Source organism: Phoenix dactylifera, unplaced genomic scaffold (genome assembly GCF_009389715.1).
Source record: "Phoenix dactylifera cultivar Barhee BC4 unplaced genomic scaffold, palm_55x_up_171113_PBpolish2nd_filt_p 000414F, whole genome shotgun sequence".
NCBI classification, from domain to species: domain Eukaryota; kingdom Viridiplantae; phylum Streptophyta; class Magnoliopsida; order Arecales; family Arecaceae; genus Phoenix; species Phoenix dactylifera.
In genome coordinates, this window is record NW_024067854.1 from 49,301 (window position 1) to 72,289 (window position 22,989).

Below are 22,989 nucleotides of genomic sequence, written 5' to 3' on the forward strand. Positions count from 1 at the left end.
AAGAAAGGACCTAAAAGTGTCTACAGTCAAACAATCCATCAACTTATATCAAATTCACTTTGCATGAAACTTGCATCCAAACAAGTTTTTTGAAACATATCCAGCCAAAATCGTACAACACAAAATAATAAAAGTTTGCGAAACACGTAAGCACAGGGAAGCATCTCCATATAAATGATGGAACACTGACTGTGTGGTACAGAAGAAAGCTTTTTCTGAGCACAAACGGAGCAGAAGAATTACATACGTCAATCTTTAGCCATGCAGAAACTCACATAATTACATGAAATTGGTTGTGCCTCCTTAGAATGCCCTAGTTCGAGAGGTTTATTTGCTTGTTCAGTTGATGTAGATCTAACTGCATCCTGTAGGACACAGCATATAGAGTGAGACAACCACAGAAGAATGAGAATCTACAACAATGTCATAGGCGACAACAAAGAAAGCCTTCTCCTAAAACTTGAATTTAGTGTATGCCTATAGTGCTAAAGAAGCAAACAGAAATACATCACATCAAGATTCGCGGTACCGATCGTACCGGTCGGCTCCAGTAACGGTACGGTACCGGTGCCGAACCGATACCGTATCGATAGGGCACATTCGGCCTGGTTTCGACCCCATCGTCGTTTTTTTTTTGGAGTTCTTTCACTTTTGGATATTTTTTTGATGTTTTTATGTTTAGGTTTAAGGTTAAAACTAGATGATGCAACTTATTACTTCCAAATAATTCAAATAATGAGATGAAAAACATAAAATATTTTCAAATTAAGATACAATCAATTACATACATTTAAAGCACTCTCGGATATCTAAAATCGGGTCGAGTGGCGATGCTTCTCGTCAATATCTGGATCATCAGCATAATATGGAGGCAGATCAACCCATCCCTCTAACCAAGCGGCATTGTAGTCTTGTATGCTCAATCCTCGAGGAATGCGCGTCGGGTCATAAGAACTCTTAGATCTCTCGCTGAAGCTCTGGCTCTGAGAGGTGTCTTGATAAGGGGCCCATCCGAATATGCCGGCACCAAAATCCGACCTGTAAGACCCTCCGGGCTGCGCAGGGTAGTAGCCACCGGAAGATAACTCCGATGCACCATATCCATAGGCTGGCTGAGGCCGCGGATAATAGGAAGACTCGGAACTTGATACATCAATGGATCCGACTCCACATGAGAGGTCATCTGCAGCTGCATCCTGGCCTCTTGAACGACCTCGAGGAGCTCTTCTTCGATATGCAATGGTATCTGACCGGCCTATATCAGACGGCCTACCGTGGTCCGTATCTTGTGTAGCATGCGTAAACTGAGATTCACCGGTGTATCGAAAATCTTTCTCCGGCTGTGTTTCATAAGTAGTACCATACTGTCCTCCACTTCCTCCATGGCTAGTAGATCCATCACCACCAAAACCTTCATCGTTGCTGGTCCAAGTCTCCTCCTCGACACTCCATTGGGGCCCTTTCCTTTTCTTCTTTACTGGGATTGACGCCCTCCTGATCGAGTCGACTAGGTACTAGAGCGTCCTCGTCCTCGCATGAGAGGATCATCTCTCTGAACGGGAGCATCGTACCAGTCATGCGGTGACTGGCTCCCCTCTAGCCACGTCATATCAGCTGTAGGAGTGCGTGGAATGTTGCGCTCAGCCCATTGCTGTGGATCGACCATAGCCTCAGTGGCTATGATGCTGGCTGGTCGTCGAGGCGATCCTGACTCATCAAGCTCGGGCTCGTGCTGCTGGACCGCAAGCCAGTCGAGCATAGAATTATCATCATCTGTAAAAGTCCTATAGATGGGATCTGCATACTTGAGCTTCACTTCCTCCTGAATGCATTTTAGCCTCAACTGCAGATTGTAGTGCACATAAACTAGGTCATTGAGGCGTTTTTTGTGTCAAACGGTTCCTCGATTTGCTGTGGATAAGGCCAAAGGTGGACCAGTTGCGCTCACAGCCACTCAAGGAGACCGTTTGGAAGAGGATCCGGATAGCTATCCGCTTAAGATTTTTTACGGATCCGCCAAAATGAATCCACCATTCAACTGCAAAAATATTGAAGATAATTACATTTTACATATATGATGGCCTCATAGTTGAAGATAATTCAGATGCAGAGGTGTCTTGCAGATTTGTATTGTACCTGGATTCATAGTTGTCTTGCTCACGACAGCTGGTTGCTGTCCAAAACTATGGTTGCCCTCTCTAAATAATTTGGTCTGTAGAAAGAAGCTTGTTGTAGTAGGTCAATAATATAAGATCCAATATATTTACATATGTTACTAAATCATAGTTACCTCTTCTATACATGACGCGGCGACTTCTGGATCAGGCTCCATCTTATAAATAACATTACGCAGAGCATGAAGAAGTTCATCATCCATACCAATTCCACTCTCGTACTGAAATCGAGGATTTAGATAGTATGCTGCACATAGATGACACCATCTTAGTATAATTATACAAATATATCAATCAGTATAATTATCAATATTATCGCTTACCTGCTAGATGCAATTCCTAACCCATTTGGGCTCCCCACCACTGCTCAATGATGTCGATGTACTCCTGGGCATGGGCTACATCTGCCTCCATGATCTGAGCCTTTGCCTTCTCCATCATGTGATACAAAAAGCCCATCTAGGGATACCTCTCGCTATCTACGGCCCGTAGCACTTGATATAATGGTTTGATAGCCTTGACTATCGCATTGGCCCGCTGCCAGAATGACTGCCTATTTACCAAGTCTTCCATTCTGCTTCCTTCAGTGCCGGCCTGGGCATATCTACTTTCCTGCCACTCGGAACTGACAAACATCTGACGTAGGGCTCCTTTCTTCTCAATAAGGCTATCAAGTGCAATGTAATTCGTAACAAACCGTGTGACTCCTGGTCTAAGAATTTCTCTCCCTGCATATTTTCTCATTAATGAAAGAACCCAAGTATGGCTATAAATATACCTGGTGATGCGTTGGGCTATCTCCACCGTATGTTGCACCCTACGGATCTTTCCAATGTCCATCAGGATGAGGTCGATGCAATGTGCAGCATATAGGGTCCAAAAAATTTGTGGTCGCCGCTCCATCAAGACCTGCCCGGCCAACTTATATTGCGACCCGTTATCAGTGACGACCTGCACGATATTCTCCTCTCCAATCTAATCAATCACCTCCTCCATAAGTCTGAGGATGTAATTGGCGTTGTGCACCTTATCTGAAGCATCAACTGACTTATGGAAGAAGGTTTTCGTATCACAGTATGTCAGAAAGTTGATGATGGCCCGCTTTGTCGGACCGGTCCAACCATCACACATCAGAGTGAGCCCATATGTGGGCCACTTGCTCTTATATAAGCCAATCCAATTCTCTAGCTCCTTATTGTTGTCAAGAAGCTCACCGTAAATGTCCCTCGGGCCTGGAGGATCGACACCGGGACCGGCAGACTGTATGGCAGAAATGGCAGACTTGTCGTATGTATTGTCTGCAGCATTCGTTGGAATGTGGCTGAAGTGGAACCAGGATCCAATAGCTCGCCACATATCCTTCTTCTCCTTCTTCCACATTGTGTCTACCCTTTGCTGCTTCGAATCTCTCCTGGGGAAGGCATGCGGATCTACATCATGGATTGACGCACCTGGTGGAATCCCTCCGGAAGACTTCTTTCGGCCACCAAAACCACCCAGGATAGATGCAATCCGGCTACGTCCTCTGCCCTCGCCCTTCCTGACTGAGGTTGTCCTTTGAAACTCTGGATCTTGTCTGCTTCCACCAGAACCGGCGCCCGACTCGAAAAACGAGGGCCCAAATCGAGCCCGATGCCTCGCCACCTCCTCCTACTGCCACCGAATATCCAGACTCGCCCGCATGGCAGCCTGGATCTGTGCCTCCTCCTCATCTGGACCCTCGACCTTCTGTGACTCCATCAAGTGATAGGAAGGTGCTTCTGCAGCTTGGCGTTTCACCTCCGTTTTCTGCTTGGCAGCCCTCTCCTTAGCTGCTTTGATCTCAGCGAGGTTTTTCCTCATCAGTTGATGGGTGCTCGGTGGGCACTCCGAGCATGCAAATATCTCACGAGAATTACCGGCTAAGTGCTGCTTTAATCTGGTTACCCCTCCTCCTTTGAAGCACTTGTGGCAATAATTGCACTGAAACTGGTGCCGTTCACCGAGCATCTTCCCATGCTCCCAGCCAATATTATGCTCTTGGGGTTGCCCTCTCCTTGATGGCTCCATTCCTACGACCACATTAATTTTTTTCAATTTCTATTTTTTGTAATTAAAAATTATTTTTAAAATTTTTTAATTAAATTATAAATTATATAAATTCTGTAAAAACAAAAGTTAATGTCACCATTAACATTGTCCATATATCGACAACATATAAAAAATTCAAGACGAAATGGAATCATTGAATCATTTCCTATTTTTTGGTAATTTTTGACTTAATTTTTTTTAAGCAATTTAAATGAAATATTAAAAAACCAATGTAGGGGAAAGAAATTTTACCTTATTTAGTTTTTGCTGGATTTTTCTTCAAGAAAAACGACGCTCTCCGACCCTTCTAATTTTTTTTCACACCTTTGTCTTTGCCTTTCTCTTCTTTTTCTCCTCTCTCTCTACCTTTCCTTCACCTAAGCTGATGGATTTATTTTTAGCATTCGGTCGGCTTTTATAGCCAACCGTTGAGCCACTGTGCACTTCGGATTTTGCTACAGCGCGGCACTTCGAAGTGCCGCATCGGCACCTTCGAAGTGCCCCACTGTGGCACTTTCGGAAGTGCCACACTGTGGCACTTTCGGAAGTGCCTTTGGCCAGTGCCTCTGGCCGGCGCAGCGTTGGCAATCCAATTTCAGCACCGAACCGGTGCGAACCGGGTTCGCACTGGTACGGGGGTCGAACCGATCGGTTCCGACCCATAATGGGTCGGAACCATTTTATACCCCTGCACCGGACCGGTTCCAGTCGGTACCGGTCCGGTCCGGTACGGGCTGAACCGACCGGTACAGGTCGGTTCAGCAGACCTTGCATCACATAGTTGGTTTTATAGATGTTATAGATAGGGGTGGCAATTTACTCTGCCTCATTAGCTATTCAGCCTGACCTGACCCAAATGGGGTAGGTTTTACCTGACTTGTTTAGAGTCAGCAGTGGGGGGTCTTGATTTCAAAACCCGATGCAAATCCGCAGAGGGTGCCAGTGCAGGTAATGGTAAAACCTATCCCAAGCCCAACATGAATATATATAACTCTATTAATCCCCTCCCTACCCTTTACCCAAGTTGCTCCACTTGCTCGTCCTGCGACTCCTATTGTCCGGTTGTCCCTCTATTTCCAACCAAACCCTAGCCGCAATATTGCACCCACTCTCCTGGCCAAGTTGATCGGATGCCAGTCGATTCGCCACCCCCTGCACCCAGATTTCTATCCACTAATTCGGTATTAGTTCGATTCTTTACTATTTTGTTGCTTTGTCTTGCTTTCCAATTACGATCACAAGTTCTTGCTTCAGTTCCCATAGAATTTCTTGATACAATTATGGATTCTTGCTTCAATTCCTACGCATTTGAGCTACTTCAATTTGTTCTTTTATTAATTTTTGACTTCATAGAGAACAATATTTTGTTTGTTGTGTTTCTATTATTGTGGAAAAATTGGTTTATTATGTTCTCTGTCTTAAACTCTTATTTTGTTTAATGTTATATGAAGTACTGAGGTTTACTTTTATATTCTTTTTATTTGTTTGATTTGTATAAAAAAAAAGAGAGAGAATTTTGTAGTTTTACTCAACCCGACCTATCCAACCCATTCTGTCTAACTCTACCTACCCCGCCTTGCCTCAAGGTGGATATGGGTATACGGTTCCTAATTGCAGGGCAGGTATAGACAATGGCCTACCCGACCCGTTGCCATCGCTAGTTATAGAAAATTGAAAAAAAATATATTCCAAGCAAGTTTTATTAGGCCATTAAAATACATCAGATTCTTTTAGTTTCTTACATTCTAGAGGTAAACAAGAGTTCAGCATAGATGAGCAACGAACGCATTCATCCATCAATAATTTGCACACCTTTAGAATCTGCCATAATCAGCATCAATTCGTTACATGTGAATTTCCAATCCAACTTGGATTCCTACAATAACCTCATAGCCAAATCACAGAGAACCAAATTGCCAAGTACTACCCAATACACATACCATAATTAAGAGTGACTTCCAGAAAAGGATTTAAATGATTAAGAGAGATGCAGGCCAACCAGTACATGTTTCAGCTTATGTCTTAAGATACTTAGACATCCAATATGAAGTGCTTTGAGCAATTCCAAACAAGTATCATGCAAGCATTCACAAACCCATGTGTGCGCATGTGGCCTTTTTTTCTTGGTGGTGGTGGGGGGGAGTTTTGGGGGGGGGGGGGGGGGGGGTGGTGGGTGGGTATGGTGTTCTATGATTGCATGCATGTGCTAGCTTTTTACCCAAAGTATCCTACCATGCATTCTAATCACCATGCAAGAAAAGGACATTTTTTTCTCAAAAAATGAAACAAAAGGACATAAAGAAGACATCAGAGAAGGCTCATTGGAGGGGGGAAGGTGATTTTCCCACAAGCATAGAGATGAACAAATTTGTTACTGGAATATCCCACAATCATGTTCACAAGGATAAATGACAAAAATATGATCAGCATGTTTTACAAGAAATGAACTAAGCAAGCAACGATTTACAAGAAATCATATAAATTGGTACCTAGTACCTGACTAAAATCTTAAATGAAATAAATCCAGAATAAAAGAAGTCATAACTCTAACCATCTAATCTTTTATCATCCGAAGCTCAAATGAATTTTTTTCCTTGGGGGTGGGTGAGGAGGCTATAGGGTGTTGTGGTCGGAAACTTAAACAAAAAGTGAACCTAGATATAAATCTAAAATCAATGAAAAAAAGGTTAACTGCATACCTAGAAATCCACATCCTTGATACACCATTTTGGACCCTCCAGGCCATTTGCACTTTTTGGTGATAACATCTCCCCTTAAGAATCTTTTCGAATCAGCCATGAGAAGCACTGCCAAAGAGGGAGTTAAGCAAGAGGTTGCATAGGGTACACAAGATACTCACACTCGGTAAGGGAGAGTACAAGCAGCCAGCAGGTGAGAGAAAAGAGAGGGGTGAGCAATAGACAATGGAGAGAGTAGTAGTTGAAAGATGCCACTGAAAGCAGGTGATGGAAATAGGAATGTTACATGTAGATAAGAAAAAGAAGAGTTTAGGGAGGCAATGATGGGCAGGAGAAGGTAAAGAATTGCGCCCCATACAGGTGAAAGGTATATAAAGCTAATGGCAATCCATTGACAGTCAAAATCAAATCTTAGCAAGGATGCTGATCCTTTCTAATACATTACACAAAGGTCAAAGTAAATCATGCATTATTGTGATACATGAGGGGCCAAAGTTAAAAAAGAAAAGAAAAGAAAATGGATCCAAGAATTCGTTAGAGTCGACCGCATCATATTATAAGGGTCAACGCAAGATTCATTAACCTTAACAAACTCCAAATAAATAAAGAAGAAGATGCCTTCTAGAACCTCAATTCTTGCAGAAAAATGCATGAAGTTAAATAACAAAAGCCACAATTTTTTAGGCTGTCATAATATAGTCTGATAAGACAGACACACAGGTTTGATTGATTCAGGGACAGAGATTTACAGAAAAGGATTAAATTCTTGACAAACTCAACTTCAAAGCAAGGTCATTAATACATTCAAAGTGGAAAGAGTTTCTAGATATCTGCTTTCATTATGCTTCATTGTGCTTGAAGGCCTCATAATTCATAAGGTTATTTATGATATAAATGCTAACCATGCGATCATGATACTATGGTTCTTAGAGATTATTTCACACCTCAGCCAACCTATCAACCTACCACCTCAACCCCCCCTTCCCCCCCCCCCCCAAAAACCAAAAAAAAAACCTTCGAAAAAAGAGCTTCTTTATATTTACCACTATACACATTTTACGCATATATAATTTCTCACTTGTAGAACAATCAGGAATTGCTTCCAAGCTGACGTTTCGCTATCAATTAATTGATCAAAACTGAAGCAACCACTTTCACATTTATCTTATCAAGCTAGAACAATCAGGAATTGCTTCCAAGCTGACGTTTCGCTATCAATTAATTGATCAAAACTGAAGCAACCACTTTCACATTTATCTTATCAAGCATAGTGTTCTAGTTCCAAAGATTTTTTGCATGTTGCTATATATTATATCAAGGAATTACATGGTATGATAGCATCCTTCAAATTGACAAAATTTTTAAATATATTTCAAATCCATTTTAATTTAAATTAATGAATAACATTTTCTTGAAGTGTCATAATTACTCTACATAATTATGCTTGGCCCTAAACTTTCATAATGATTTGCAATTTTTCAACAAACTTAAAGAATTGTATCACTTCTCAAAGTAACTAGTCGGGAAAAAAGCCAAACTATGCACGAAAAAACACGAGGTTATTAAGGAGTTGGTACTGTGAATGTAAAATATAAAGAAAACTCAGGCAATTAACATTTTACTGGACATAATTTGTTTCTTATACCACTCCCATCATTCTATCATCCCCTGCAGCAAACATGCATCCATATAAGAGTAACTCAATTCATAAACAGTTGTCCACACGATAATTATTCAAGCATACAAAGAAAAAGGAAGCAGAATAAGAGACAGATGAAAACATGCTAATTTGCAAGCTAGGTGTAACACAAATTTTGTAAGTGGAATCAAGTATTTATTGCAAGCAGACGAGCCTGCTACAATTCATGCACCAAAATAACTAATGGTACATAATGAGTGAAAGTAACTTACTAAGTTATTCAGCATATCCTTTGACGTTTTCTGAAAGGACATCTTTTTGGGTGTTTTATCAACTAAAGAGGCAAGTCCATCTGGTTGCTGAAAGCAAAAAAGGCACTAACTTTGAAGATTACAAACATATATCCATGTACATAATAGGATCATAATCAAAAAAAATAGATTTCATTCATAAGAAACATCTTCAACTTTATTTCTCCATGTTAACGCAGATCCTTTAGGCCCAGCTTTGTTGCAAGAATTTTATCCCGGAGATGGAGATTTATCCCCATCTAGAACTTTTGTCCTGGGGATCAGCTATTTTTCTGTTTGGTTCATCTTTTTCCACTGTGGTTGCCTGGGGTAAGTATGTTAGGCTTGGGTTAATAAGAGGGGTGAGGGAGATAGAGAGAAAATCATCTTTCTAAACAAACATACAGCCCTTGCATTCTCAACCATCATTTAGCACAGAATGTGGACAAGCCTGCGCACCTAGGCATAGCTAATACTCATGTGGGCTTAGAATGGTCCAGCTTAGCCATCTCAAACTCACATATGGACTAAGGCCCGTTTGCCAAAGCTTTTGGCACTTTCTGGCCCTCAAAAAGTACTATTGGATGATATGATAATGTTTGATAAAAAATCGAAAAGGCTTTGCCAGAAAGCTGAAAAAGTCTACTTGAAAAAAGCTCTATTTTGGAGCTTCTCCCAAAAATGCTTTCTAAACAATGTTAGAAATCTATTTTGGTTTTAATAAAAAATTTCTGATTACCAAAACATCCACCAACAAATCTCACGATTACATCTTATATCATGTCATATCATATTATAATATATTATTATACTATAAATATAATATAATATAAGAATAAATTAATATTATATTATATTATATTATTACATTATAATAGTATAATATATTATATTATTGTAGTAATACATAATATATATTATATGATTAATAATATAAAAGATAATATATTAGATTCTATTACATTATATTATATCCTGTTATATGATTATATTATAATAATATTATATTATTATTAAATATATAAACAATAAGAAAAGATATGTGCTTGAGTAAGAAAAGATTTTATATATTATATTATTAATATTAATTATTCATTAAAATATATCGCAATAATTTATTATCTATTAAATAATATGATATTATATATATTATATTCTTTTTATATTATTTTTAATATTAAATCATATATTAATTATATATATTCATAATATATGTTATTGATATTATGTTATTACCGTTTATATTGTATATTATATCATATTTCATAATATATTATCAATGATATTATTTTCTTATCATAATATATTATGTTATATCTTATATACTATACAATTAAACTATTATAATTAATATTATTATAATTTCGACAGATGTGCCAGTATAAAGGGTATTTTGACATATGTAGAAAGTAAGAGGGGTATAGGTAGACCGAAAATCGCATGGAATATAGTAGTAAAAAAGGACTTCGTATCTCAACATCTTTTAAAAAATATAGCCCTAAACTGAGTAGAATGGAGAAATAGGATTCATGCAGCTGATCCCGACTAGTTTAGAGTAAAGCTTAATTGAGTTGAGTTGAGTTAATACTTAATAGTATTATAATTATTTTACTATTAAATATATTTTACAGTTATTATGTTATAAAATCAATATCATTAGATTATTTATTATATTACTTCTAGTTGCATTATTTTTTATCGTAATAATCTTATTTTTAGTACTAATATCAATAATATTATTACATAATATGTATGTTATAGATAATATAACTTAAATAATATTGATAACATATTATTATAGTAGAAGATTATATATTATTATAGTAATAATATTAATATGATTATATATTTATTTTTCAATAATATATTGTATATTATATGCAATGTATATTTGCATCGTTTTATTACCATTACAAAAAGTATTAATAATATTACTTACTAATATTATGATATTAATACTAATTTTATAATTATTCTGAAAATAAAAAATTATGATAAGCAAGGTTCACCATACCGGTCAATACCAGTACGTATCGACCGTACCCGTACTGAACCGGTACGCAGTATAAGGAACGTACCGACACTCGGTACATTGAATCGACTGTTGTAGGGGACATACCTACACTGCAATTGATGGTACTGATAAAGGGTTCGGTAACGAGACGACGAACCTTGGTTATAAGGTTAATTTTAATATCACCATACCAATAATATTAAAATTATGAAATACTACAACATATCATATTAAAATTATATAGTAAATACAATTATAAACTATATAGTGTTATATTATATTATATTATATTATATTATATTATTTATACATTATATTATTTAGATTATCATTATCATGATATTATATAATATAAATATAATTGAATCCTATTACTAATATTACAAGTATTAATATAATAATATTATTAATATTGTAATATTAATGTTTTATATTAATATTATTAAATATTATTATTAAATATAAAAACATATATTATTATATATGTTAATATCGATATACTAATATTGCTATTAGGTCAGTTTCATTGCCTAGGGATTTACTTGACCTATCCAAACATAGGAATCAAACGAATCATTCCTGACAATTCCTAAGAATAGATTTTATGGGAATGGTTTTCCCATTCCTGCTTTGCATTCCTAACAACTGAACATGGCCTTAGGGGTAACTGTGGTCTTGCAAGCCATTTTATTCACGAACTAGGTAGGAGGTGGTTATCTGAGGTTCCAAGCCACTTCAAACTCTCTCATGGATCGAAGTATGACTGCTAATTATTTCATCTCCAACATGTGAAAATATAAGTGCTAATGAGACAATAAATTAATCTATAAATAATGCAAAAGAAAAAATGCAATCAGTTTGACACTTCATGGGAGCTAAATTCAATTAGAAATCAATAACCTACAAAGACTTATGTACCATCACTAAACTGCAAGTCATAAGAACCAAAATGAGAAAAATAACAAACAAGAGATGACCCCACATTGTTAACAATTAAAAATCCTTCTTACTTCATCTTCAAGTGAAATAATTGGAGATATGCAAGAAAGCAAAAAGAAAGTATTATGACCATCAAACCTAAGCAAGAGAACAAGAAAAATAAAGACCAAAGCATTCCCAAAATGGCAATAAAACTAAACAAACAAAATTATAAGAACTTGAAACATATTTTTATCATGCATTTTGACATTGAAATAGGAATTTTGCAACTTGCTTAGCAAAGACAATACCCTCAGAAGTTCTTGAAAAAGAAACATTATTTTACGAGTTTGATAGATATAAATCAGCAAGCCACAAAATACCAGGCTACCAGCAATAGAGAAAGATAAACAATTTTCTTAAGGCTAACATAATAAACATATTAAAATATTATTTGATTCTGCTAAACTGCATGTAATATTAAAATGTAAACTCTTTTCAATAGATTTGAAAAAGAAAGTCAATAGCAGGGTAGAATTTAAGTTTCTACACTTCTGTACTGTCACAGAAGCTCTTCAAGAGTAGAAAGTGGCTTATAGTCCAATCAAAGTCACTATGTATGGCTGGTATATATGGCAAAGCTTGTGTACACATTTTTTTCAACTGTTTTACTCACTTTGAAGAGTAAGTATTAGATGTTGTAACTCGTCATTAACAATACTGAAGTAAAGCACCAAAAGTTCTCAAGACAAACAGAAGTTCAGAAATTTTAAAGGAGAAGGGGAGACACTGCTGTACATGATATTTTTATTGGGGATTATAAGACATGATCACCATCAAATGATGCCAATGAGAATTAGACTCTACCACCAAAGCTTTCAAACAAATTGAAGTCAACTTTCATAACAAATATCTAAATGTTCAAGTAGAAAGGACATGAACTTTCAGGAGCCTTCTAGTATTATGTTATAACTCCAAAAGAACTCATCGAAATCATGATCTATTTTTCATTTCCAATGATTTCGATAAAATTCAACATTTCTTCTATGTTTCATGTTTTTAGAAGCAGAATAAAATCTCAGCATTGACACAATCATTTGATAATGTATGATGTTTTTTATATGAAACTGATACACCATGAAAGAATCCTTAGTTAAAACCTTGTCTGAAACTAAATTTATGCATTGAGGCATAAGAACGTCATATAATACTTAAGAACACTGTACATATAATGCTTAGCAGAATAGACGATATAATCAGAATTTTTTCTAATAGATAGGAATTATACTTGAAAATTCTTTTTTATTAGCAAATGCAATACTTAATTGACCATATGTGAGCCTGAAACATTATAAGAAAAATATGGATGAACTATCATTAGCTTTAAAATTTTCTTTCTGGAAGAAGGTTACTTTCAAAAATCAAGGTTTAAAAAACAGTGTCTTGATTATTTATGTTCTTAAAAAAAGAGGAAGATTTGATGGATAGAGAAATTGACCACCAAAATTCTAATTGATTTGCATTCTTGTGATTATCACAATATTGACATTTAATCCTCCTAAAAAGATTACATTATGCATGACAGGCAAATTAGACATGATTATGGCATAAGAAAAACATAAAAAGACAAACCACGTTGTGTATGGCCACTAAATTTTCTATCAAGTTACAGTGTTAAGGTAAGAAGAGGCAAAAGGCATATGAAAATAGTCTTGTTTTCCCAATAACCAGTTTAACATATTCAAAATCCAAAGTAAAAGAGCTCTAAGAACAGGATATAGTAAATCTACAAAAGAACTAATGATCCACATATTTATTGCAAGAACTTCTTACAGCAAGCTAGTAGATGACGATACAATGGGAATGGGTGTATTGGTATCTCACCCGAAAAGGACAAGGCGTTAGGGTTCCAAACAGATCATCTTTCAAGTCAGCTGCATTCATGGAGTATAAAGCATTTTTCAGTCCACGAGAAGCGAGATACTCCTCTGTTTCTTTATGGAGAGAGTAACCTTTGTACACACTGACAGAGGGATCAGATACCTATATGAAAAGAAATCACCAATACATATTAGGAACTTTTAAATACCCAGAAGCATTATATACACTACTGTGTGAATTGATTGCAACAGTTTCTGGCCATCGTATATCTCTAGAGACAGGTTACATCTACTTTGCAAGATGAACAAATCGCTAACTTGCCAACAAAACAAGCTTCATTTATAGGAACTGGGGGAAGTGCTCGTAGCTGTACTAACTACGATTACATGAATACATTAGCAAGAAAAATGAGCATTTATTAGATCTTATTTCATAGGTACCTGCTGATGATAACAATAAAACACTTGGGCTGGATAAGTGGAATAGCAAAACCATTAATCATCTAATCCTTCAGCAACTTTGAAACAAAAATGGGTTTATTATGGATTCATATGATGAGTGCCCCACCTTTAAGTCTCGGATGTCTAGAGCCTTCACCATTATCTTATATTTTCAGTTGGAAACAGATAGTTTCACCTACATACTGATTATTATGTTCTAGACAAAGCTATATACCTATTGTTAACATAAGATATAACTAGATGTAGGAATGTCTAGAACTCTTAGTTCTTCCACTTCCTTCACATCCCCTGCTCCTCTATTATGTCTCCTCAAGCCCCATCTTACTTCCACCTGCCACCAGTTTCCGCCACTTCCACCCCCGCCCCCGCCCCGCCCCCTCCCCCCGAAAAAAAAAAAAAAAAACAAACCTCCAACCACCACAAAAATGGGGGTCTATCTGTGAACCCATCTGATCAACCACTGCAACCCTGCCTCACTCTTCCTTCCTCCATGTTCCTCCTCTCCTCCTCCCCCACTTACCATCCCCTTTATCGTCCATATGCTTCCTCTTCCATCACCTGCCCTCCCCTTCGCCCAACCTCCAACATGCATCCCCTACAATCACTGACCTTTCTCACGTCCAACAAATGCTTCCACTTCCCCACTCAGCTCCCCTTCCTCTAGCCTCTACCTCACAACGTCTACTGACAAGCTATAACTTCCTACACCCTCCTCTTAAGCTCTCAATCCTCTACCATCCATCCTTTACCCTGTACCCAGCTTCTTTTCTGATAATAGACAAACCCTAACGAAAACTGCAATCAGGATGCAATCTAAAACCCAAGCTTAAACCCATAGGTTTTGTCACCTTCTTATTCAGTTATTTGAATCCTATCATATCCTTCAGGCTTACATCCAAATATCTCACGGATCAAAACCATATATAGCCTAAATTGTAATAATTCCATACTATTTAAGTATTTACTCCATAAAATTATGCAACTTTATAGACATTAACACAGTGATCTACAGCTCACACTTGCCCACCATAAAGCACATGCATAAAGAATCAACTTTTATATAAAAGAAGCAAGAGAGAGAAAGAAATAATACATATTCTCACTACAAATAAAAATTTGGTTAAGCCCACATATACTTTGTCTACCCAATACAAAAAATGAATTGGTAACACCTAATTTTAAGCATCAGAATACTCATCTCGTTCTTTCAAAAGTTAAACAATACAATCTCTCGCAAGCCAACCCCTTTGATTCAAACAGCAAGGTTCGCCGTACCGATACCGGACCCCGTACCGGTGCCGCACTAGCATAGTGTCGGTACGGTATGATATGAATTTTTTTTTTGCATACCGAGTATCGATACGCCACCGGTACCAGTACTGATACTGAACCGATACAGTACGGTATGCCTGGTACCGTCCAGTATGGTACGGTATGGCATACCATGATTCAAAGGGATAAAAATGAGAGACTCTTGGAATTCTTTGTAGTTTTACAAAACACAGTCTTCATAATCCCTTCATGGGTTCTAGATTATAATAAATACAAAATACAGAAAAGAAATATCTGAAAAAAAAATGTAGAGACTGAGTTTCAAGAAAAGAAAGAGACAAAGGAAAAGAAATAAAGTGAAGGGATGCTGAACAGAATGAGTGGCATGAATGACATTTTTCTGTAATCTATTAATCGGGGTGGCCAGTTAAGAAGGCAAAAAGATTAGAATTACTTCCTAAAGTGATCAGCAACTGCTAGCATTTTGTAAGTAGGGAAGATGCTCCCATTATATATGTGGAATTGCAGTTCTATTACAAGGGCCACCATGAACAAACATAATGCTAATATAAAGCTGATCCATCATTTGGGCCCAAAATATTTTCTAACAATAATTCAGGAACAATAAAAGTGGGAAAAATAAGAGGAGATAGTGATTCAAACATAACAAGAAGAATTTAAGTAAAACAGTCGGTGAACAATGTAAAAATAATGTATAGAGTGAAATAATGAAGAACCATGGTCTGCTATACCACCTCGTACGGGATATAACGTACCATATCGGGAGAAAACTGATAAGACACTTAACTTCAAGCCGGTACAAGCTTGGTACCGAGACATACCGCCCCATATCAAGGTGTACCGACCTGTACCAAGGTGTACTGAGGTACATACCAGTCCGTACAGAGGTGTATCGGCCTGCATCGAGGTGTACCGAGATAAAAATTAAGCAAAATAGTTAGAGAGCTATTTCGGTACAGGGGTGTATCATACTGTATCGTACCAAATCGATAAGATACCGACACGGTACTTGATATCGAGATTGTGGACTTTGTGAAGAACAAACTGCAAACAAGCATGATGCTTCAAATTTGAAGAAGAGAGAGAAGTCTCAAGCTTTTTGAAGAAGAGAGAGAAGTCTCAAGCTTTCACCAGGAAAGCTCGACATTGATTACTTTCATGCCAGCCAGAGACATCGAAAGAGAATTGATTTTAGAAATTCTGCTTGTAGTAAGTTCTTCAAAGCATTTCAACCATATCAATGAGAAGACAAGGAGAATCCCCATAACAACTAAAAATGTGAACGAATGAATTCATTTCTGACTTATGCTCATTATTCAAGCTGCAAAATCAGCCATCGTACACCATATGGTCCTACAAGCATCAGTTATAATAACTTGTTTGGTAGTTCCTCATGCATATGATTTATGAAAAGACCAAACAATTAAGATGATTGAAATATTGTGAAGCATAAATTCAAGAAGAAACATGTCCAAACAAAAATTTCAATTATACACTAGTTACAAGATATGAAGGTAAAAATTTAAATAGAACTTTCAGCAAAAAAAAAATAAATAGAAAAACTTAAATGTAGCAGACAAAAACATTAAAATTATTTGGAGTGCTATATATAGTACCAATAAGCTAACTTGAGCTTGACAATCACTTAAACTATTGTAGAGACCAATGATATCCCCTTTCCGAACAACGTAGAATGCATTACTTTCTTCCTCCATTGATGGTTGCGGCTTCACCTCTGGCAATCGCAGTCTCTTTGAATGCCGAGCAGAGAAGCACTGAACACGAAATCCCATCAAGATGAAATCTAATTTAAGTACTTTAATGCCAGCATGCCGTATGCTGCTTTTCCATGATGTACTAGAAAAGCCATATAAAGAACTTCTCATGATGACACGACTCCCATGTGAAAATAGAGCTGCAGAAGATACATACGAAATGCAGTTCATCACGGAGTTTCCACTAGCTACAAAGTTCACATAGGGGAATAATAAAATTAGAACCAAAAAACCATCATAGCTCAAAGAGAACAAAGATATTCTATATTTCAGTAAATTATACTGTAGCAGTATTGAGCTAGACAAATAAACTGAGATGGATAGGAATTGCATGCAAGATTAAGACAGTCTAAAAGAAATGACGTGTCTAAAGAAAGCATACTTGAACTTCCTTTCATACTCTGTAGAACAGGGTCAAGTAAAACAAACTAGCGACCTCATTTACATAGATGGAAAGAAAGTGAAAAAGGGGGTACAAGTTCAAAGACAGCAGCACAGTACTACAGCAACAGGCACAACTTAGCACTAAGAGTTTGTTGGGTCACTGAGAAAGCTACAGGAGAAAGTTACAGGAGAATTTTTCTGTCCGATATTTCACAATTATTGAAAAATCTGGAGAGTGGAAAACAAGAAGAAATTAAGAGCCTTCACAAGGACTGAAAAATTTTCCCTCTTTTTTTTTGGGCGGTGATTTTTGAGAGAGAACAGCAGAAGTTGTATCGATGATGATAACTCACTCACATGTCTAACACATAGAAATATATATCAACTAAATAGATAGATAACTTCCCATTCACAAGGTTAATCTTAATGTAGGTGAGAGCAAAATCTGAGAGAATGAACAGAATAGTGCATCAAGTTTAAGCCTCACAAGACTTACTATTTTATGAAGTTTCACCTAGGCAAAGTTCTGCATTTTAAATACTCGAAAATGCTCCAAGGTTCAAGATGTTATCTCTGGGTTAGCAGGAATATGACAATAAGAAACACTATCTTTTGAAGAATGGGCAAATGTGATGGCTGAGATTGACTGTTTGAAGGTGTTTTATGATGTGAAACAAAGGATATCTGCCGGCCTACATCAAGTATGTATTTCTGATATATTTTCCTTCGAACACTTGGTGGAAAATTGTGGACCGAAGTTTAATTTTAGCTTTTATAAACAGATATATTCAATTTACACTCTCTCTCTCTCTCTCTCTCTCTCTCTCTCTCTCTCTCTCTCTCTCTCTCTGTGGCCTTACCAGCCATGCTAATTTCCCAACTACCTGTGACTTTCTGTTGGTTCTAGTACCCTCAAACAGTCAACTTCAATCTTCAAATTTTGCAGTTCTTCACGAGTTGGTGCTATGCATGCTTCTTGTCACATTTCAGTAAACATGCAGAAGTATCACAATCTGAAGGCATTTGCAAGAATTTAAACTGTAAAGTTCCATACAGTCAGAACATCACAAAACAAATGAATTTCATGGGACACAGACTTTGATGTGCTCTTCTGCTTAAACCTCTGAAAGCTTGCAAGGATTCAATATTTTTCACCATCACACACACACATTAGGAATAACCCCACAAAGAGGTTCAAAACCATTGTAGACAAAAAAATGCTGAACTTTTATATGCCCTAGAATCCGTACGTCATCAGTGGTACCATTATTCAAAGCAATTAACTGGCTTTCCACCAATGTTTCAATCATACAACATCTTAATAATTACTTAAGAAAAATTCTTCTCTGACATGTTGGGGCCGGAGGAAGGGGGGGTGGTTTGTGGAAGTTAACATTTGGAAAGTTTAAAACTTTAAATTCTTTTAAATATCTCACTCACCATCATCAAAGGGACAAGTGCACAACAAAATATCCTTCCATACCTCCCATGGTCCACATATTTCCACAAAGTACAAACCTAGTAGGAAGCATGTCTAGTAGTTTACAAAATTCATGTTTTCCAATATTATACATCTTTAAACAATCTACTTATATTGTCTGACAACAATTTAGATGAAGGGTTTAAGTCCCTCCAAAGCAAAACAGTACCATCGTTTCTGTACTATTCCAACAAGAAACCAGGACCTGGGACACCTATGGGACAGTGGTTCTCTTTAACCGGGATGTTCCTATCATCCCAATTCATCCCGACATTAGGGATGCATCAGGACAGCAAGACTAACCGGGATGGACTGAGATGCAATTTTCTCTTTTCTTCTTATTATTATTGGTTGTTTCACTATGTTTTGACCATATCATCCCTACCTAGTACTGTACTGTACCAAGATTTAAACCCTTGATATTGCCCATAGAAGATTTCTGATGAATTTGTCTAAACAAAAAAAAAAAACAATGATCAACCAGCGAGAATGTAAATACAAGAAATATAATTATTCTTGTGACCCTACTTAATTATTGATTGATCTCATAGTGTTCAATTACTGATTTGCTTTAAAATTCTCATCCAATTCCAGCTTCTCTTAAACTCGTACTATTGCATAATGGACATATTGCTAAAAATAGATTCCGCCATGCTAACAAATTTTACATAACTAACTCATACTACTCTAGCTATAATCTAAAAGAATAGATTTAGACATGCTAAGAAATAAAAAGACATCTGCCGCAATAGAAACAGGTAATCTATAGATTAAATAAGACAAAATGACAAGATAACACTTATCAACAAAACAGATATGCATGAAATACTTTCAAAAGAGTTATATGCATAGATAAACTCCAAAATGAAAGAAGCAGCAAGCAGGCAAACAAGAAAGAAAGAACGAAAGAAAGGTCAGGCAGTATGAACATAGCAAGATTACTGATCAAAATATTAAACCAAGGCATGAAGTTAACCCATCCTTTGAAATTGAAACCCATCCTCCTGTGACTAAAACATTCAAAGATGGCATTCATATCATAAACTTCATTTTATCCCTTCAATACCATGATACCGTGATTAAAATGGGTCCGGTTGGCCTCCCTGAGACATCCCAAAATCATATATAATTTACTTCAAACAGATATTTGGATCTTCAATTACAGAACCAAAAAATATTGTTGTATCTAAATCCAAAATTAAGAAAAAAGGGGGGGTGAATCAAATTCTAATTCCAACCCTGAGGACTTCTATATCTTGAAGGTGCTTGAACCTATGCTATGTGACACTTTTGCTGCATTTATAACATCTTCTAGACCTTCAAAATGACACTTGATGGTGGCTCTGATGCATCTTGATCATTGATCTTAAGATGTTAGCTGCCAACTGTATGTCACGGTAAATTGATTGTTGGAATTTTAAGATCTTATCAATACACACATGACAAGCATTTGGATGGATAAAGATGGTCACATAATTGTTTACATGTAAAATCACTTTCATGAAAGAGAATGTTTAATAAGAACTATTGTCTGCAAATTGTGATGGCTCTTCTATGGTTTCTGGTGGAAAGTTTATTTTTCCTTTGAAAAGAATCAAGGAAGCATCATGATAACAAGCATGAAGTGCTTTGTCATTCTTCTTGTCCCCCTTAAAGGATGCGAGCTAGATGATTTAATTGGTTAAATATTTCAGGCCTACTTTGAAAACCACACTTTGCCTGAAGCAGACTTAAATTTGGATGGGTCACTTCCCTTGCCTCTACCCCTGACAATTTGCATACAAAAAAACTAGTGGTAAAATGTGTTCACATAATTAGTATTCCAACATTTTCATGCATTTATTTTTAAATCAGACAATATTTATTCGTTATTGTATTGTAACCATACTAAGCTTTCAAGCTGCAATTATATATGTTTTTTTTTATTGTTTTCTCTAACACATCTTTATGCATGCCTTCTCTTCTGCACATTCTGGGACTGTCCAGTTTATCTTCTTTTCTATTACTCGGGAAAATTTTGCAGGTTACTTTAAAAAAAAAAGAGCAATGAACAATGAAAGGATGGGAAACCCTTCAAATTGAGAAATTTTGCTGATATGCAACTAAACTGTAGAATGTTTGCATAGCTTCCTGAGTAAATCCAGTTCATCGGTGAAGACAGATTCAGTTATAGTTTGATGGAATACGACTTGGTTGGTTGTCTTCCAGACATTGTAACATACAATACATGGCTTGCTGCATACTGTCATTCTATTAGGGAGGCAGGTTTAAGACTTGTTGTCATGCCTTGCAACACCATGATTGATGAGGTTGCTCATTGTTGCCTTCAACAAACTCCCGGCCCCAGGTTCTTTTTGAAGCGATGTTGCAAATTGGAATCGTTGTTGTCTTGTAATTTGATTATTAATGGGCTTCGCTTGTCTGTTTGGCTGGGTGAAGCAAGAAGGATTCGCACCAAAATGCCGTGATAAAACAATTACTAGATGTTGCTATAGATTCAGACGATTTGAGCTAGGATTTGAGATATTATCAGAGATACAAAAGGAATCTTTTGTGTTACCTATCTGAACCAGTTGGAAGCACGTCCAAAATGTTGGACCTCTAATAGCAACCGGACGACTAGTCGCCAGCCCCGACCTCCTCTCACCTGTAAAATCAAGGAAAAATGAATCAAGTATTTTAAACCTAGGAGCTCAAATTAGAAGATCAGAGAGATCGGGGAACCTACGGAGAGGATGGAGGAGAGCTCCGGGAGGGGGGGGGGCTGGCCGGAGGTGGGGATCGATAGACGGAGAGGAGCGGAGCGGAGCTTCTCAGAGATCGGAGCGAAGCACGGCGATAAGGGCTTGGGATGGAGGTCGGAAAGCCGTGGAGGTCGCGGATTGATGTCGGCAAGGGGAGGATGGAGGAGAGCTCGGGGAAGACGGAGGGAGCTCGGCAACGGCAAGGGCGAGGAGGAATGGAACAGATGAAGGCGGCGTCAGGTCCGAACGGACGTGCGTCTCCACTCCGTCATCACTCATCAGGACGCCCGGCTCTCAAAGTTCCATCGTCAATCCGACGGCCAAGAGCGCGCAAAATACTTAATATTTTTCTGCGCGAAGGATGCGATTGGCTTGATCGTCGAGGCCCAAAATAATAGTAACCGATAGTTGCCAATTCTTCGGCACTTCAGTTTCTGAAATGAAGCTGAAGGCAGCATCGGCTGAGCTATGCTCGGTATATACTGCAGGCCAGCATAGTTATATTGGAGGGCAACTTGGTCATTGTAATTGGTTGGATTTAGGATGGCTCCGATGACAATAGTGGAAGTCACCCCATAGTTTGGAGTATTTGGGTTAGGATAAGTATTGGTATGGTCTTTCAGGTTAAATATATGATTAGAGAGGTAAACGGGGCTACGAACATGATGGCTTGATATATGACTAGTTATTTTGAGGCACCTCGTGTGTTAATGAGGGAGAGTTGTCTAAAACGCTCCGGAACTTATTATTCTCCGTTGTTATTGGATATCTGTGCTCCAATTATATGCACCATTAGCTTTAGCGGAAAAAAAAAAAGCTTCAACGTACACATCCCTATCCAAATCCAAAATCAACCCACCCACAGCCCGACACCTGTTACCTATCTGCACAGCCATCCGGCCCATCTTAATCAAGACGCAATCATGGCCGTACATTAACGGGAAAATAGCAGTTAGAATGATCTGGCCGCAAAAACACCGCCAAGCCTGGCCAGGACAAGAGAGGAGGTTACAAAGGCGGTTTGGCCTTTTTTTTTTTTGGTTTGGCCTTTAAATACAAACAATAAAGAAACGTTAGGCCTCTGTATCTCTGTTTTCCTTCTCCTTTGTGCTCCTCTCCTTGGCCTAGTAGTAAACATGAGTTTTCTTCTCCTCCCTCATAGAGACT

At 37.5% G+C, this 22,989-nt stretch overlaps 1 protein-coding gene across 9 annotated transcripts in view; it reads right to left on the reverse strand.

The window, feature by feature from the left end:
- LOC103703834 overlaps positions 1-22,272 on the reverse strand; it is a 35,525-nt gene extending 13,253 nt beyond the window's left edge. For 2 of the 9 annotated variants that reach the window (XM_026803320.2, XM_008786848.4), the window contains exons 1-6: positions 21,807-22,267; positions 21,639-21,725; positions 17,056-17,402; positions 13,689-13,847; positions 8,855-8,941; positions 276-365 (exon numbers count right to left, since the gene is read on the reverse strand). In XM_026803320.2, coding sequence (XP_026659121.1) covers positions 276-365; positions 8,855-8,941; positions 13,689-13,847; positions 17,056-17,385 — 666 coding nt within the window. In that variant the 5' untranslated portion in view covers positions 17,386-17,402; positions 21,639-21,725; positions 21,807-22,267. Of the gene's footprint in view, positions 1-275; positions 366-8,854; positions 8,942-13,688; positions 13,848-17,055; positions 17,403-21,638; positions 21,726-21,806 lie in introns of all 9 variants that reach the window. The other 7 variants (XR_003384991.2, XR_003384990.2, XM_008786849.4 and 4 more) reach the window with 7 other exon arrangements.
- Between the last annotated feature and the right edge of the window lie 717 nt (positions 22,273-22,989).